General features: G+C 40.6%; 1 protein-coding gene across 4 annotated transcripts in view; it reads right to left on the bottom strand.

Annotated features, from left to right (window-relative positions):
* Nucleotides 1–532: 532 nt before the first annotated feature.
* Nucleotides 533–18,653, bottom strand: part of LOC140546138 (uncharacterized) — a 20,257-nt gene continuing 2,136 nt past the window's right edge. The window contains exons 2-4 of one of the 4 annotated variants that reach the window (XM_072669306.1): nt 12,914–12,992; nt 12,202–12,256; nt 533–5,568 (exon numbers count right to left, since the gene is read on the bottom strand). In XM_072669306.1, the coding sequence (XP_072525407.1) occupies nt 4,611–5,552 (942 nt within the window). In that variant the 5' untranslated portion in view covers nt 5,553–5,568; nt 12,202–12,256; nt 12,914–12,992 and the 3' untranslated portion in view covers nt 533–4,610. The remainder of the gene's footprint in view (nt 5,569–12,201; nt 12,257–12,913; nt 12,993–18,653) is intronic. The other 3 variants (XM_072669305.1, XM_072669307.1, XM_072669303.1) reach the window with 3 other exon arrangements.

Genomic DNA, 18,653 nt, shown 5'->3' with positions numbered 1-18,653 from the left:
AGCTGGGGACACCATGCTTTGCGCCAAGCGTGTCGGTTGCCCAGCGCTGCTGCAATGGCAGCAGTCCGAAAAGAGGTGACGGCTGACTTTTCATGTATCGGAGGAGACTTATCTGAGGAGTGTCAGGAGCATTGCTAGTGCTAGGGGGAGCTATGAATGGGAGGCTGAAAAAATTGATGACCAAAATAAATGAAAAGGGTATGTCCAACAGCTGTGGATGGTGCAGGTTGCCAGTCATCGACTGTAAGTTTAAATAAGGGACACTGTTAATTCAAAAGATGGTCAGCAGTTTATATGTAGAACATTTCCATTACAATTTGCTTTAAAGTGTAGTTAAGTGGATTAAGTGTGTTGGCATACATGTGCATTACTTGTATTACTACTACAAGAGGGGTTAAGGAAGATTACAAAATATTATACATTTGTGCTATAAATTTTATTCTGATATGCACTTAATTACAAATTACAAATTGATCAGTATACAAATGCTGCTACATTGATAATAAAAGGATGCTTTTGAATACACACAAAAAACAAACATAAAAACAGTCCATAAAACTAAAATGTAGCTACAAGATTGTGGTACTATATATGTGACCAATAAATTAAAATTGCATGAATAATAATGCAGCATTATATAGCATATTCATAATTGAGTACAATTGCTGCTTTTGGTTTAATAAAGGCATTGTTAAACACCGGATCCCCATGTTTAACTTTAAAAGAGAACAAGTAAACTCCACTTAAACAACCACAAGCTTTGGCTCTTGATGTCCAAGATTGTAAGGGTGCTACTCTCCAGCTGGACAGGCCATGTGGTACATAATAGATACATACATAATAGGTTTCAGCTCCAGGCCTTATATGAACAGTGCACAGGAAGCGGTAAATGTAAACATAAGCACTGCCTCTCATCATGCAACTACCGCACAAAGTCACACTGGTTTAAAGTAACATTTGTTTGGTCGGTTGATTGAGCAGTGTGTCCAGCACTGTGGCACTTCAACACACATAGAACAAGTGCAGGAGAAAAATCTTAGTACTGAAAGTCAAATGGTAGCATAGTGGCAGCTCCAACTTTGTCAGTAGAGACGTTTCAGGACAACATCCATACAAAATGTACAAAAGGTGAATCTAAAACCTCTCACTGCCTTCTTCAGACAATTATTTAATATTATATAATATTTATATATATATTATATATATATATATAAAGATGGCTTTAAAAAAATAAGTAATATAAGTTTAAAAGGCTACTATCGGTTACTATTGTGAAGCTACGTTTGAACATATACACTGGTATATGACAAAAAACACTGGTTTCAACCAAAAAAAGCTGCAATAAACATAAGTAACAGTCATTATATATAACGTTAAGGTCGTTAAATGGTCACACATGGCCGACTATGTTTCACAAAATATTACTTATAAATTAAAACCTTTTATTTGCAGTGTTTGTATTTTAATGACAAATTCTTGTACAAATGCTGCCAAGTTGTCAAAATAAAAGACCTCATGAACAAAGTCTAATGCCAGGTTCACACAACCTGATTTTAGCCCTTGATTTTTGAGTCACCAACTGTTTTTGGAGACAGCAGAAAAAAACCTTAGGTTAGAGGCAAATAAACATGTGAAATTAACTGCTAAAAGACGCAGTAAAAACACACAGCTAAACACAGTAACTAAAATAAATCCCGAATACAAGACGATGGCCCTGATTAGACCTGGTCACTTCATTAGTTTTGAGTTTCAGGATTAGCTCTGGATCAGGCCAAACCACATAACAATACAAGTGTAAAAAGGAGGTCAAGTTGTGTAGAGAACAACGCTCTGACCACTCTGAATGTGGTGTGTACTGGACATAACTGTGAAATACTGCAATTGTCTTCATCTTATCATGTTATTTTTAAGTCAATTCAAATTAAATGAAAGCTAATATTTACAGTGGGTGCATGCATGTACGTACAGTGTCTATCAGTTTTTTAGTCAAATTATGTTGTTACTGTCATCATAGTTACAAGGCCAAATTGTTGGCCATTTTATCAGAAACGCCTCCTATTGTATAGTGTGCACTATATATAAGTTTATAATTACACACTGCCCATCTGTTGCAGTACAGTTTTTCACCATCTTTACCCCATCAGTGGACACAGACCACACCAGGACCTTATGTGGATGGTGGTACATTTCCACACCCCAACATGCTAGTGTGTGCGTACTGGTATGAGTGCATCAGATGCAACATTGTTTTGTTGATTTGCATATAGTCTTTTTTCCAATCTAACTTCTGGTTACAGAGGTTAAGCAAAGGGTTATGTTTACTTGTGGGCATACAAGTCGGTAAAACCCAATAACACAAGTGTGCACGTGTGTGATGTGATATGTGTGTGTGTGTGTGAAAGGCTGGATTAAGTGGTCTAAAACAAGGCAACCCAGTCTGTACCTTGATCCCTGATGGAAGCCTGTGCATGGCTAAGCTCTCAGTTTCCACAGGGCTAAAAGACAGACTGAAATAGAGACACACTCCCTGAGCTTGTAACAGCACCAGGCATGCTTCTTTTTTTTTTACTGTTATCACAGTGGATTTATATGCTAAAAGCTGGCGTTTCAGCTGTCATTTGAAAAATATTTCTAAAAGTGAATGAAATATTCCCTTTTTTTTAGGAAGATGTTTTGAACTATAAACACAGGAACAACTGACAGGTGCAGAAAAGCTAAAACAACACATAAATGCACATCTTTCAGACACTTCAGCTTCACAATGAATGCTTGTTTCCGTGTCCTAAACGTTTTACAGCTGAAGAATGGAGAAACCCACTCCCCAAATCCTTTTATCCTTCCAATTAGATTGTTGTTCAGATCAGTAGGACAACAAATTGGCTCCCAGTTGTTAAAAGCTTGTTTTGATCACCATAATAACAAGATTATTTAATGCTTGTCCTCAAAAAACTGAAAATCAAACCAGAAAACAGGGTTCAGTTTTGAACTAGATTCTTTAGCTTTAGCAAAATTTGAAAAACGGAAAAAGGCCAAAATCTGGAAAAACACCCAAATGTAGATGTAAAAGTTAGAATACAGCTAAATGCAGCTTTTCAAAGGCTGCTTTTTTAACATTCTGAAATGCTGAATCCAAAGCAGGTCTGAAAAAGAGCTCTGCATTATGCTCTCCCAGAATGTTCTGGTGTGTTTGCACTTCCAGATGTATGGAGGTCGTTATTGAGGTGGCACAGAGACTTCAGCCCTCATTAGGTGAGCCACTGCTCGTCCTGCCCAGTGTCTCTGAACTGCAAACAACACAGTCATAAAAAAAGATTTCAAATGGCTATGAAGCTGATTCTGCTGAAGGCAAAGACCAAGTTAAATTTCTCCATGTTGCTTTTCTTGATGCTGATTCTAATTACACCTACATCATCTCATTTCTTCGTATAACTGTAGTGGATGGCTGGAGAGCCCAGCTCTAGAGCCAAAAGTCTGTATACTGTGTCATGTGTCAGTTTAAACTGATAACCGTTAATGATAATTGTTAGTTCAGTGACACTTTAGTTGGAGTGGTTCCTTTGTAGCTGAAATAAACACTCACCAGACTCCTAGTAACAGATCAACAACCTCTCAGTGATGGAGCAGCATCTGAACATTCAGTAGATTATCAGGAGGCTTTTACTGAAGACTTCTACTGAATTGAGCTGTTCTTCACTTTATTTGGAGAGTCCAAGTTCAGATCTGTAGATGTTCACCTGAGAAATCACTGATCATCTAACAGCTCTAATACAGACCATCTCAACATCCTCAACACACTGTTATAGACCTGCTGCTGACACCAGTCTGGACCTGGCCCTTAACTGGATTAGACTGAGATTAAGGGGCCGGGATTAGATTTGGGGTTTTTGAGGTTAATGTAAGAACTAGGGTTAAAATAAGGGTTAGGATTAGGTTTTGGGTTGAGGTTAAGGTTAGGACCAGGGCCAGGATGAGGGTTAGGACCAGGTTTCGGGTTGAGGTTAAGGTTAGGACTAGGGCCTGGATGAGGGTTAGGATCAATGGCAATGGCAATCGAATAAATCCCTATTAGAATGATTAGTGTTACCTGAAATTCCTGGTAAAATTAATATGGCAAATTATACATGACCATTCCACCTTAAATGAAACACCACATAGAAGATTAGAAATCTCTTCAATGTTCTTGCTTTCAAAGAGTAAATGTGTACAAATGAACTTTTAGCCTAAATGTATGACTTGTATTTGACTAAGCATCACTGTAAGAACTGTAAGATGAGTAATTACCTATGTAATTAACTATAATTACACATGTAATTACATTATACGAGACCTCAAAATTTGGTGCTGTCAAAATCTTGTCTAATCAAGATTACTCAACAATTGCTTCATCAAATTCATATCATAATAGACCGCTTCCTCTTGTATGTAGGCACAAAACATTGGATTCTAAAATATTAAATTTAGAAATCCATTTGTACACATTTTCTTCTCTTGCTCCAAAGAGCTACAAGTGAGACAAACTTCATATGAAATATGAAATTACACCACACTTTTGTTGTCGCAGCAATAACTGTGACTGACCTCTAGAGATTAAGGTCTAAGACATTTGGTCTTCAGGCTGGTTTTAGGTAGTTATACAGAGCCTTCAGCCCGCCTCGTATAACGTCCTGTATGGCTTTGTGAAGAGGATTGTGGATTATATGAAGTCCCTTATCCAGCGGATGGCAAGCCAGTTTCTCCAGCTTCTTGAGCATGTACATCTCCGTCGGAATGCTCTGCAGGTCATTGAAGTCCACATTAAGGAGCTCCAAACCGGTCAGAAAGCAAAGATTCCTGGGCAAAGTACGGATGTAGTTCCCTTCCAAGATCAAGATCTTAAGATTGACCAAGTCCTGGACCTGCTCAGCAATGTTCTCTAGAACATTGTGGGCCAAGTCCAGGAAGACAAGATTCTTCAAGGCATAGACGCAGGCAGGCACATGTGCCATTCGGTTGTGGCTCAAGTTGAGCTTGGTCAGCCTTTGCATGTATGTCAGCTTAGCCGGGAGTCCAGTCAGCTGATTGTTGGCCAGGCTGAGGACTTCAAGTTTGGAGCAGCAGCCCAGTTCCTCAGGAACCTCGCAGAGGCGATTATGGTAGGCAAAGAGCACCCTCAGATTCCGTAGGAGCCCGATCTCAGGAGGAAGGTTGACCAGCTCATTCCCCCAAATGTTGAGCACCACAAGGTTCTCCAGAGCCCCCAGATCAGATGGCAGCGTGCACAAAAGGTTTAGGGACAGGTTGAGCTTCTCCAGCTCACAGAGTTCCCACAGGTCGGCAGGAGCTTCCTGCAGGTCCCTCATGGCCAGATTTAGTGTGATGTAGCCAAAGTGGGTGGTGGTGTGCTTGCGAATCCGGTTGGCTGATGTCAGGCTACGAGCATGGCTGCTTCTGCGCCTAAACTGTCTTTTCACATCGTCCAGCGTGTAGCTTTTAAACGTCCATTGCTCATGGACTCTTGGAGCATCGTTTCTACGACACTGCTGCTTCGAAATGTTTTGCCTCAAAAGGAACATTGGATATCTGCTGGATCTGCAAGAAGAGAGAAAGGCAGAGATGAGTCCACAACCTGAAATTTACCCAATGCGAGAGGCTTCAGCAGACATAGTCAGACAGGGTTTGCTTTGATTTTCAATGTAAATGTCACACCTTCAAGAAATGTTCAGATAGACTTTACTTTCTCCCAAAGAGTGAAGGAGGTACAGCTTACCCTAACAGCTGAGTCAGATTCTGTCCCTCAGGGGGTTGAAACTAGCTTACACTTCCTTAAAGCTGGGAAAAGCTGGTTAGTTTTCAATAAGAACCACTGTATCCAGGTGAAGCTGTGAAACCTTGTCCTCCAGGGATGATGGGTATGAGTCTGGCAAAGTTTCTATTCCTTGACAGAGCCTTTCTGCACCGTTAATGAGGTGCCATGATAACAAACTCCCAACTCACTCTCTCTGAATCGCTCTCTCTGTATTCGTCGGACTGTCTCGCTATTTCTCCCTCTCTTTCTCTCTATATAATCTCTCAACAGCTGTCATTGTCACTGTAGCTTAAGAGTTGCCCAGCCCCATGGCTGCTTAGCATCATAAGACACCCAGACAATAAATCATTCTCTATACTTATACACCCAGTACACACACACGTGCACACCTAAGCTGAGCTAATAACACACAGCATAACAAACAGTGTTGCACGATCACTCGTGTATCAGAACTTTCTGGTAAACCATCATAATAAAAATAAGTGATTGTGGGTCTGTGTGTGAGTGTGTGACAGCGGGGTGCTTGCTGGAAAAACACTGAACATGAAAAAAGCAACAGATCTTATCAGCATTAGCCCTGTGGCTAAACAGACTAAAGCCTGAGAGACTAAAGCAACACTAGAGGCTTGAACACAAAACCCAGGCTGGATGACAACCAACTTAGACATAGCTGAGCAGAAATTCTGAGACATTTAGCCACAGTTTGATTTTACTAAAAGTAATTATGACTAATAGGATACCCGGCAGCTCAAACAAATAGCCTTAATGACACTGTAATTTTAGCAGCATTAGATTAATGATGTCCCCATTGTATCAAACATGCTTAACTCGTCTGATTACTAGCACTTTATAAAGCAGGTGTGATAGAACAAAGAGAAACTGAGAAAGGAGGCAGGCCACTCCATAGTAAGGCCCATGGATTTAGAAGGCGAAGGTCATAAAAGCTCCTGTACGTGTGATGTGTAGGTGTCCCAATACTTCTTTCCATATAGGGTAGATATATAGATAGAAAGACAGACACAAATGACTACAATGACTGGTGAATCTGGAATGAATAAGAGTAGATAATAATATGGTAAGTAGTGCAAGTCCTAAATGAGGCTTAAACACTGTGCACATGAAGATCTGATCATCGTGTTGTACTAATTGGATTGCTACAGATGCATCTGTGTGTAATGTGGAATCACAGCCAATCCTCAGCTGCGATGGCTGGTTTCTCCTGCTGCTTCCCTTTATGCTGTCTTATTGCGACTACCTGTCTGATCTCAGATGGGATAATTTTCTCCTTCACCTGTGCTCCTTGCTCTGTCCGGATCCGTGTTTTTTCTGGCAACTTAAAAATAAAGGCTCTACAAAAGCTGGATTTGAGAGATGCCACAGAAGAACCACTTTTGGTTCCATATAAAACATATGAAGAACCTTTTCAAGGCTTAATGAACCTTCACTGATGTAAATAATATTCTTCACACTCACACATTTCTGTTACAAAAATGGTTCCTTAGTGAACCAAAAGTGGTTCTTCTATGCCATCGCTCAAAAACCTTTAGCACCTTGTGCTACATTCTGCGTGTTTATTCCTCCTCCTCTGAGAAAATTATAGGCAGAACTACCTGCTGTTATTTACTGCACTTAATGGTGGTCTGGCCGAGAATTAAAACAGGCAATGGTGATGGTGATGTTTTTGGCAGATGTTGCCTCAAGAAAAAAAGTATTTTGGCTCAGAGCACACATATCCATTAGAGATTCCCCATGAGTTAGAAAAACAGCTTCATGACATAAAAGATTGTCCTTTACTGGTGACCCAAAGCACAAATTTCTCTTCCCGACTGTAGGGGGAGCAAAAGAGGCCAGAATAGTTGGAAATGGATGACTGGACACATTTACTCACACACAGGTTGTTGACAATAAGTGACCACATTACTGGTTGTATGTAGAGTTTATAGCATTACGTCTATTACTGTCTATCATGGGTGATGCTGTGCAGCACACCCCCACACACTACCTGCTGTGTCACCGTGCTGCCGAGATCTTAGTGTGTGAATAGATATGGTAGAAGTACAAGTAAACACAGATGACATGTACCTACTATCTAAACACTCCTCCCAGTTTGCAGCCTTTCAGATGGGTTTAAGAAAATGACTGCTGTAAATATATCAAAAATAGTTGGCATGTTGACAGGACACACCCTTCCTCCCATGGCTCCCTGAATGTGCTTCTCTGTAACATGTCTGTCACTGTCCTCTTTCACTTCAGTCTCCACATGTCATCTGTCATGGCTCTCTCTCTCTGTTGCTGTTTCTCTTGCTTGTCCACACTACTGGCCTGTTAAAGAAGTGATCGGGCAAAACATCAAGCTTAACAACATATTGACTTTAAATAATAAAAGTCTGAATTCATGAATCACAGGTTACATTTACACTGAAGTGGAAGTTCAACTGTATTCATTCTCTGTAGTAATACCACAGATTTCTACAGGATCCCTACAAGAACCTGCTACGTTTCTCCTGCTTTTGTTGGAGTAACTGTCTCTACTGTGCAGGGAAGAAGGCTTTCTACTAGATTTTGGAGCATGGCTGTGAGGATTTAATTTGCATTCAGTGGCAAGAGCAATAGTAAGATGAGAATGTTGGATGATCATCACCACACCTCACCCCCAGTCCTTAACTCATCCAAAAGGATGGAGCACAGTCATTGCAGAGAACAGTGCTCCACAGCTCAATGCTGGAGGGCTCTACCTCTAGCCCACACCTGGTTTTATATATCCAAAACATTCTTCAGAACAGGAGATGCTAGGCTAACATTGCTAACAAATGCTGGAACTCTGTAAATACATGTAAATACCGGTTTTTATTTACACTTCACAATGCTATAGAAAGTCTATGTAAACAGGTTTTATTCTACAACAAATTGGTGAAAGACCTTTTGAGGCCAAAACTAGAACTTAGCTACTTAATGTTTATAGTGCAAAGTAAGTCATACCACATTCACTGCTGAACCTCACTGCTGTGTCTGTGCTAAAGAAATGAAGATCTGAATGTGGGATTCTTTAGAAGGCCAAGAGACTTTTTTGCATGCAAGTTAAATGAATACACTGGTGAGTATTTCTCCAGATGTCAGTCCAACCTGTCCTCTGTGTGCTATTGATCCTGCCAAATTATCCCTTGTGTTTTGCTTTGGTAATTTTTATCATTAATGTTTAAATAGTCTGGCCAGAGGAGGATGGGTCCCCCTTGTGAGTCTTGGTTCCTCCCAAGGTCTCTTCCTTCAGCTCTGAGGGAGTTTTTCCTTGCCACTGTCGCCGTTGGCTTGCTCACGGGGGTCTTTGATCCTTCATGTTATTCCTTCTTTCTTCTCTGTCTCTGTCCTTTATTAAGTACTAATTATGTAAAGCTGCTTTGTGATGACAACAGTTGTAAAAAGCGCTATACAAATAAATTTGACTTGACTTGACTTGACTTTTGGTCCTGCCAAAAGATATTACGTTTCTGGTCAGTTACAATTATAAATCGTCCTAAAGCAATTGTTATTAAATTTAATCCTGATCCCCTGTTGGCTATTTTTAGGGTCCAAGCTGCCCCTTATTTCTATGTGCTCTCCTTTTGGCAAGGTAAAAGATCCTCATTGGATGGCACTTCTCCCTCACACTCCTTATTTTTTAGTTTAGGAAGGCCTAAATTCATTTTTTTAATATATAAATGTGGCAACCATTAATTCTTATTTTAAAAGAACTGTTACAACAGCCATCTGAATAGTGTTGGGATATCTTTAGCACCTTTCATTTAATTTCTTTATTCCCCCTCTATTTATCTATTTAGTTACAAATAAGAAAGTACATAAATAAATATACAAGACAGCACTATTAGCTATTACTAACGCTTCTTCCGTTCGACAGAATCCTAACACTACAATACCCAAATGCATCATGCAACCAGGTATAACAGCTGTGGTGCTCAACCAATCATGACCACTAGCCTAGACCGTGATCTTCAGCAGGGGTGGGTATCTGAGGACCAGAGTCCAGCACAGTTCCCCAAACTGGAGTAAGGTATCTAGATAGCCTTTTAGCTTAGCTTAGCTTTTAACTTTCTAACTTTCAGTTGTTTCTGTAGTTTAGGTGATTCTAACCATTGTAAAGATGATCTGAAGACAGTTACCACAGTAATTCCATATAATCATATATTCTGCATCCTAACAGTGATGTTGGCTATCTGGGTTCCTTCTACATTTCAAACAGACCACCCTCCAAAACCTACTCCAAAGCAGTTGCAGATCCACATAGAGTTATTTATCAATTCTACACCATTTTTCAGAATAGTACACTGAAGCCAGAGGCTGTTTAGTGCATTTGTTGGCACTTTTATTTATTTATTTTTTTACAGAAAGCAGAGATGTTTTATTATATTTATAACTGCTCTGATATGCTGATACATTGACTGAAAGCACTTTCCAAAAGTGTGTCCTTTAAAAAATGGCATTCATTACAACGCTGTAGGTATGACCACTTGCAGCCTCACTTAAGGTCTGGAGTGTTTAGAGTCTATTCCTGAGATGCTCGTCACAGCAGCCAGTAATGAGGGTTGCCAATCGCAGGGCTATCATAAAAACACTTGATGTGCATTAAGCTGGAAGCTGCTGCACTTTAGAGCAAATTATAACAAAAGATCTACTGTTACACTTCTCTATAAAGCTGGCACATGGCAGGTCATTTCTATCAGTTAGCCATGCTGTTTAGGGTCAGTGTTCATGAACTCTGAGTGTAGTTAAACATTTAGTTATACATACCACATACATATGGTTATACACACATTAATTGTAATGCAACTAAACTAAATCACTGTGTCACGCATTTGTTTGTTACTTTACTTATTACTTTGCGTTCTTCATTCAGGAATAGAAACATCAGTAGTGTTTGACTGGGGGGGGCAATCTCATCCTACTTTATTTGGCATTAGCTTAGTTTGCGCTAGCAGGATAACAGTCTGCTCACCACAGAACAAATTCAAGTCTGGCTGACTGAAATCCCACGTTTCCAGCGCACTGAGGCTCACATCACACATGTTTAGAGGACAAAGCTTCATATGGTAAATGGTAAGTAAATGTTCTTAGGCACTTTTAGTAGACTGCTTAATTTTTGCCTTGTCTTTTACTTGCAACAATGGCAGACTTTTTTCTTTTTCTTTTTCCCAACCTGTTTTCAGAGCGTGACATCAACAATCATTAAGCACTTACAGCGCCCCCACCCTGTGCTTCTCTTAAATGAACAGGGGGAATGAGCTTATTTGTCTGTGTACTAGATACAGATAGAACAGAAATCTGACATCATTTTGAAATACCGGCTCCATTTTGAGTCAACATTTAAATAAAATTTAATTTAAATTTAAATACTGTGGTGTAATTAGTATTACCGTTATACCAGCCATGCCTAAACATTTTGCATGTAAATGTGAGTCTGATTTTGTAGAAGACCTGACTTTGTGGAGGAAAAAAAAAGAAATGCAAAGGTTTTTGCCACCCCGAAAAATGGCTGAAACAGCAAAATTGCTGTTACTGTGAATAGCTCTGGTTACCATTAATCAGCTAACCTGCGTTTCAGCACTCATAGAGTTAAAGATGAAGATCTTTTACAGTTAAAAAAGAAAAAGAAAAAGAAAGAAAGAAAAATGGCTGAAAGCTAAAGTTCCTTTTAAAAACTCTAACGTTGCATTTTGTGGTGAATTATGTTAGTAAAATATTTTTAATTAGATAGATTAGATTAGAATTTTTTTAAATTCTCTTTTTTTTGTTGTTCATGTACTTCCACCTTAAAACATTCTACGTCTACAATCACTTGACTTGACTGAGCAACTTGAGCAGCTAATATAATATAGCATATAATATAATGGTTTAATAATCATAATTGAGGTAAAATGTTGTATTAATCATGATACTTTTCCATGAAGGACTATTTGTGGAGGTGTTACTGCACAGCACAGTAGTGCACCACCACCCCAAAGTCTGCTAAATCTTTCTGAAGGTGTTGGGCAGTCAAAATGGGGTTCTGATTCTGACTCCCAGAAAACATTTTGCTACCTTTTTCTGTTCTTCTTCAGTTTTCAATTAAGAGGCATCAATTATTTTAATGTTCAATGAGTGCTAGGGAGCCCAAGGCTGTTAATTATTGGGACATGGTTTTAAGAGTTAAGAGTATTCATAAACCTTAACATTTCTTCAACTGGCCTAATGAGAATGTGAATTAGCCATAGCCCTAATAAGCTAATGAAGGTTCTGAGACGTTGATACAACCTTCCGAGAGCTCAAATCTCCTGGGGTGCCAGAACTTTACATGGTGCTTGTTTGCTTTTTGTACAAAACTCACATAATACACTCATTTTGCTTAAAATGTTGAAGTGTGTATGAACACAAGCTTGCAGACTTACTGTCAGACCGTCAGTTCAGCACAGCAACATTTGCAGTGTAGCCAACATTTGAAATCTGGGGGGGGTTGAAGAAACAAGATCATACATTACCATCGTTTTAAAGCCAAATCTCCCACACTGCCATATCTTTAGCTTTCATCCAACTGGAGTATAACAAAGTTTCCCCACACCACAATGTGTGTGTGTGTGTGTGTGTAAATAACCTGTGCACATAGTCAATAGGGGCCCTGAGAGAAACGCTGAATGCAGAATAACAGACAGTGGGAGAGGGGTAAAGTTATGGTAAAGAGAAATATAAATCTCACTCCAAACTGGAGCACTATGATAAATGAAGCCTGCAGTAACCCTGCAGGGAGCGCTATCCAGGTTAACACTGAACGTAAAGACAGCATCTCCAACGATCAGGAGGGGGAGAGAGAGATACAGAAAGAGAGCACAAATGAAAGAGAGAGTGAGGTAGACTCTAAGAGACTAAAAGAAAGAGAGGCACTGATTGAGAGACAGAGCAGAGACAGAGGCAGAATGAGCAAGAGAAAAAAAGAGGGGCAGATAAAGTGGTAGCGGAAGCGAGAGAGAGTGAGATAGACATACACTAAGAGAGATGTGAGAGAGAGACAGAGAGAGAGCAAGAGAGAGAGACAGAGAGAGAAAAGAGAGCAGTATGTAGGTAAAGCAGCATGTCAGGTTTGCGTGTTGCTGAGGCAGCACTTACACAATGCGAGCCGATTGTGCTGCTGACATCCTCAGGCTGTGTGATGGAGCACCAGCAGAGGGACTATCTGGGTCTCCCTCTGGGGAAGTACCAACACGATGTGGAACACACACAAACACACAGACACAATCTCACATTTCTGCTCATCCATCACCACACCCACACTCATACTAAAAGCTGAAGTACCAACGCCTGGATATCATCATCATTATCTGTAATCCGATACCAGCAGCGGGTGATCAGCAGTGAATTCAACATAACTTTTGCCTACACTGCAAGCAAAAGCTTTCTCCATAGATAATGCACTCTGCCTTCTCGAATGAGATAAGTCAGGCTCTGCAAAAGTAAACTACGTCCAGTAAGAAAGCATTAACTTAGAAAGAAAGCATATATATACATATAACATATATATATATATACAGTGAGTCCAAGAAGTATTTGATCCCTTGCTGATTTTCTTCGTTGGCCCACTAATAAAGACATGATCATTCTATACTTTTAATGGTAGATGTATTCTTACATGGAGAGACAGAATATTAAAAAGAAAATCCAGAAAATAAATCTAAGGAATATATATTAATTGATTTGTATTTCATGGAGTGAAATAAGTATTTGATCCCTTAGTATTCATTAGCAGTTCTGGCTTTTACAGACCAGTTAGACACTCCCAATCAACTTGTTACCTGACCTGAAGCCACCTGTTCTCACTAATCACTTGTGTGAAAAACACCTGTCCACAGAATCAGACAGATCACACAGATTTCAAGTCTCCAACATGGGTAAAACCAAAGAGCTGTCACAGGACCTCAGAGTCAGAATTGTTGACCTTCACAAAGCTGGAATGGGCTACAAAAAGATTAGTAAGGTGTTGGATGTGAAAGTAACAACTATTGGTGCAATTATCAGAAAGTTTAAAGAGTATAACATGACAATCAACAGACCTCGGCCCGGTGCTCCAAAGAAGATTTCGCCTCGTGGGGTGGCAATGATGCTGAGAACAGTCAGAAATCGTCCTGCAACCACTCGGCAGGAGTTAGCAAATGACCTGAAGGCAGCTGGGACCACAGTTTGCAAGGAAACAATTGGCAACACTTTGCGCAACAATGGATTCACATCCTGCAGTGCCCGAAAGGTACCCCTGCTGAAGAGAGCACATGTGGAGGCGCGCCTCAAGTATGCCAATGATCATTTGAAAGATGAACCAAGTTATTGGGAGAAGGTTTTGTGGTCAGACGAGACCAAAATTGAACTTTTTGGCCTCAACTCCACCCGCCATGTGTGGAGGAAGAAAAATGCTGCCTATGACCCCAAGAACACTGTGCCCACCGTCAAGCATGGAGGTGGAAGCATAATGTTTTGGGGGTGTTTCTCTGCCAAGGGTACAGGGCTACTTCACCGCATCACTGGGAAGATGGATGGAGCCATGTACCGCACAATCCTGAGGGACAACCTCCTCCCCTCTGCCAGGGATCTGAAAATGGGCCGTGGTTGGGTCTTCCAACATGATAACGACCCTAAACATACAGCAAAGGCAACAAAGGATTGGCTCAAGAAAAATCACATTAAGGTCATGGAGTGGCCCAGCCAGTCGCCAGACCTCAATCCGATCGAAAATCTATGGAGGGAGCTGAAGGTCAGAGTTGCCAAGCGACAGCCCACCAACCTTCATGATTTAGAGAGGATCTGCAAAGAAGAGTGGGCCAAAATTCCCCCTGGTGTGTGTGCTAAACTTGTGGTTAACTACAACAAACGTCTCACCGCTGTGCTTGCAAACAAAGGCTTTGCCACTAAGTATTGAGTGTGTTTGGCAAGAGGGATCAAATACTTATTTTCCTCATTGAAATACAAATTAATTAAAATATATTCTTTAAAATTATATTCTGGATTTTTGTCTTGATATTCTGTCTCTCCATGTTAGAATATATCTACCATTAAAAGTGCAGAAGGATAGTGTCTTTATTAGTGGGCAAACAAAGAAAATCAGCAAGGGATCAAATACTTCTTGGACTCACTGTATATATTTGAGTTGCACATGCTTTTCCTCAATATATTTCCATAGCAGTACCAATTGTAACTTTTGTAATCAGCAATTAAAAAAAGAGGACAGTAACTACATAGAGTCATTACAAAAAAACATGTTTTTTGTGACAGGGTAGATGGCGCCCTCTCCCCTCATCGCTATTCAGCGATGTTAGCTGGTGTCGTGACCCCCCGGACATATTCTTACACAACGACCATTTAGGACCCAATACAGTGCGCACCGACCCAAAGCAGCTGCTTACTAGGACATATAAAATGCTGTATTTTGCAAACGGAGCAAGTGAATTTGGTAATATGTGGTTTCCATTTGATAAAAAGAAAACAGCAACACTGTCATGAAAAGAACACAGTAATTAAAAATATATTTCCATTTATTTCAATCGTGAATGGACAATTAATCACGTGGACTAATCCACCCAATGGAACAGTCGGGAGAGATGACGTGTCAGGGGGATAGGATGTAGTTGTAACTGTTGCTAATATTTGTTAGCAAACTAACACACGCTAAAGGAACTAGCTCGATAGTGGATAGCAAGTGCACAATAGCTAGCTTTACCTGTAGCATTATATGCCAGTGTTGCAACAACAATATTATATCGTTAAACTTGCTAATATGTGATTCATGTTTAAAAAATAAAGTTAAATAGCAACACTTTATCAAGATCAAAAAACTTCTCAGTAATGATCAGTAAATATCTTTCAAATGAAAATCTGGCGTATAAGTATGACAGCCGCGTAAAGATGGGCAATTAATCATGTGCACGATTTTAACCAATGGAACAGTCAGGGGGCATAGGATGTGTCACGACACCGGCACAGACGTCTGTTAGCTGGTGTGGGGGAGCAGGGGACCCAGCACTTTCCTCCGAGCTTGTCGGCTGCCCGCTGATGCCATCGCAGAAACGAGACGGTGGCTGGCTTTGCATGTATTGGAGGAGATGTGTTCTTATCCTAGTGTCGGGAGCAGGGCGAATGCTAGGGGGACCTACGAAAGGGTGGGTTAATTGGTAGTACCAGATTGGGAAAAATAAATCTGGTACATTTTTAAAGATAAAAGCCCAATCTCCAGCACTACATCCCCTCTGAACTGTTCTCTGCTAATATTCTCAGTCCTCAAACACTGCTTCATCTCAACTTCACCAAATGCAGTGTGTGAAAAAGCTGGCCTGTCCATGGCCGAGGGAGATCTTACAGTAAGAGACTCTAATTGCTGCTGAGCTCATATTTCCAACATGACATACTACCCGTCACCCAAGCGTGAAGCTCACAGCCTCGGGGGCTGTTTGTGTGTGTGGAATATTGGGGTGCGTTGGCACCAGAGTCAAACACAAGGCTAAAGTCAGAGAGACGAAAGCAATGCCGGGCGATGATGATGATGATGATGATGATGATGATGATCATAATGATAATGATGGTAGCTGTCTGAGTTTCTGTAAGGCCTGTTAGTTCCTTGCTTCTGTAAAGCCTTGTGAACTGCTAGAGCCCAGTTGGCAGCAGTGCTGTAGAGAGAGAGGGATGAGACAGATAGGAGGGGAAAGGATATGGTGTTTTCGAAGCTGGATCTGTCGTTGATACATAACTGTATTCACCTGATTCACACAGCAGCCCTTTAGCTCGTTACATCTTGGATGCAACACTACATTTACTATTCATAGATTTATCTAGACAAGCTTAAACAGCTGAAAAATGCAAACACTATCTAACTACACTTTATGTCCAATTGTTTGTGGACACCTCCCTCTAACAAACGCAAGCTGCACTTATTGCATATAACTTGTCTAGTCCCTGTAGAGAGAACTGCCAAAAGAATAGGACTTCCTAACCCTGTTTACATCTGCTCACATTGTGTGGGACAAGACAGGCAAATTTGTTTGTTGCATGGAAATTATTACTAGTGTTTGGTTGTACTGGGAGGCACTTTGGAAGTTTAATGTGTCTTGGAGATACGGGTGTGTTTACATTGCTATAACGTGGCTCATTTGCATCTCGGAACACCCCCTGAAGTGGTTTGCGCGATGGAATTTGTATCTGGTTTAAATGAGTCTTGGGAGCATTTACACCTGCATTTTTATGTAAACAGGGTATCTGGAGCAGATATTCACTGGTATAAGGGCCCCTAGCATTGAGCTGTGGAGCAGAGGGACGGTGTTCTCTGAAATGGTTCTCTGGAGGGCTCTATCCAATACTTCTGGGATTAATTGGGTTGTTGTGTGGGCTTAATGCAATCAAGTCCTTGCAGTCCAACAGTTTTTTTGATGACGCCGACATTACCAACGGATGTCACAGGGTGTTCGTGTGGTGTTAATGACTGCACTGACAGACCACTTGAGAACAGCACATTTACCATCATGGATACAACCTTTTTTGATAAACACAAATGTATGGCCTATGTTTCCACTTTTCTGGAAAATGCTTTTTGGGATATTTAATTGAATGTTCCTTCTCTGCTGGTCCAGGGCATCAGGCAACCCTCTGGTCCCAAAACTCACGTGTCTATTCTTGTCTATTCTACTGGCTGCCCCCAGTATGTTAAATTAAACAAACAGCTACTGTGCATAATAATGAGCAGAAGTGTGTTCGCTGTAAAGGATCTGTGCTTATTTACACTTTGGAAATCACATAAAACATGTAATTCATCTGGGTTGCCAACAGAATTTGTGAAAAACAAATTTATCAGCACCTCCTGGGTCAGAAACATTTTGTCCTCTTAGGCAGCAGCTTATTGGGAACAGGTCTTAATCACCCACTGCACGGTAAAAGAGAAGAGAGGAAGCTGCGAGAGAGGAAGGGCAAAGACAGGAGAGTGAGCCGCAGACTGAGGGATGCCAGCAGCACCCCAGGCTGAGGAGACTGGTGCCAGCTGCAGGGGTGGGCACACATCTAATGGAAACACAGGAGACATGACAGGAACAGCAGCCAGAACAGCCAGTGGGGAGAGGGGGAGTTACACTCAAGCGTTGCTCTTTGTTCAATTACACAGTAGTACAGAGCAAGGCCCGAACGTATCATTAGAACACACATATCATTTGCACTTGTTAGTGGAAGGACACCTTGTACTGTGCTGTGCTGGGTGTGTGTGTGTGTGTGTGCGTGTGTGTGCGTGTGCATCGCAGGGTGAATGCATATTCATGAACACCACAGAAGGCGACTTGGGTTAAACACTGGAAGCAAATAATTCTGATCTGATTTAGCCTCATGTAGCAGAATCAGCCCCTGACCATATATCCTGCTGGAGCTCAGGGGTGAACACTGCTGTTACGGCGAGATTACATAAGAAGTGTTGTGTCTACTGTATATAAGGATGAACACAGTCATACTGTTAAACAGTATGCCCTGCTTTCTCAATTTTTCATTTATTATTATACATTTTAATTTATAGTGCTATCAGAATTAATATGATTTATATTTCTGTCAATGAAACTTTTATTTGTAGGGTACTTTAGTAGGCCTATGTGTAGTGATCATTGTGTTATGCAGTATGCATAGCATGCACTGTGCATTACTTGTAGTATGAATTGTTATGTATGTATGTATGCATTATGTGTAGTATGCATTTGTGTAATAAACTATGTGTTATGTAGCATACATTGTATTATGTAGTATGCATTGTCTTTACTATACATTTTTGTGAAGTATGTAGTATGTGTTAGTGTAGTCTGTAATATGTTTGTGTAGTGTTCATTTTGTGTAGTTTCTCATT

This window comes from Salminus brasiliensis, chromosome 23 (assembly GCF_030463535.1).
Source record: "Salminus brasiliensis chromosome 23, fSalBra1.hap2, whole genome shotgun sequence".
Classification (NCBI taxonomy): Eukaryota; Metazoa; Chordata; class Actinopteri; order Characiformes; family Bryconidae; genus Salminus; species Salminus brasiliensis.
Note: the sequence above shows the minus strand (reverse complement) of the source record. Positions and strands in the feature narration are given on the sequence as shown.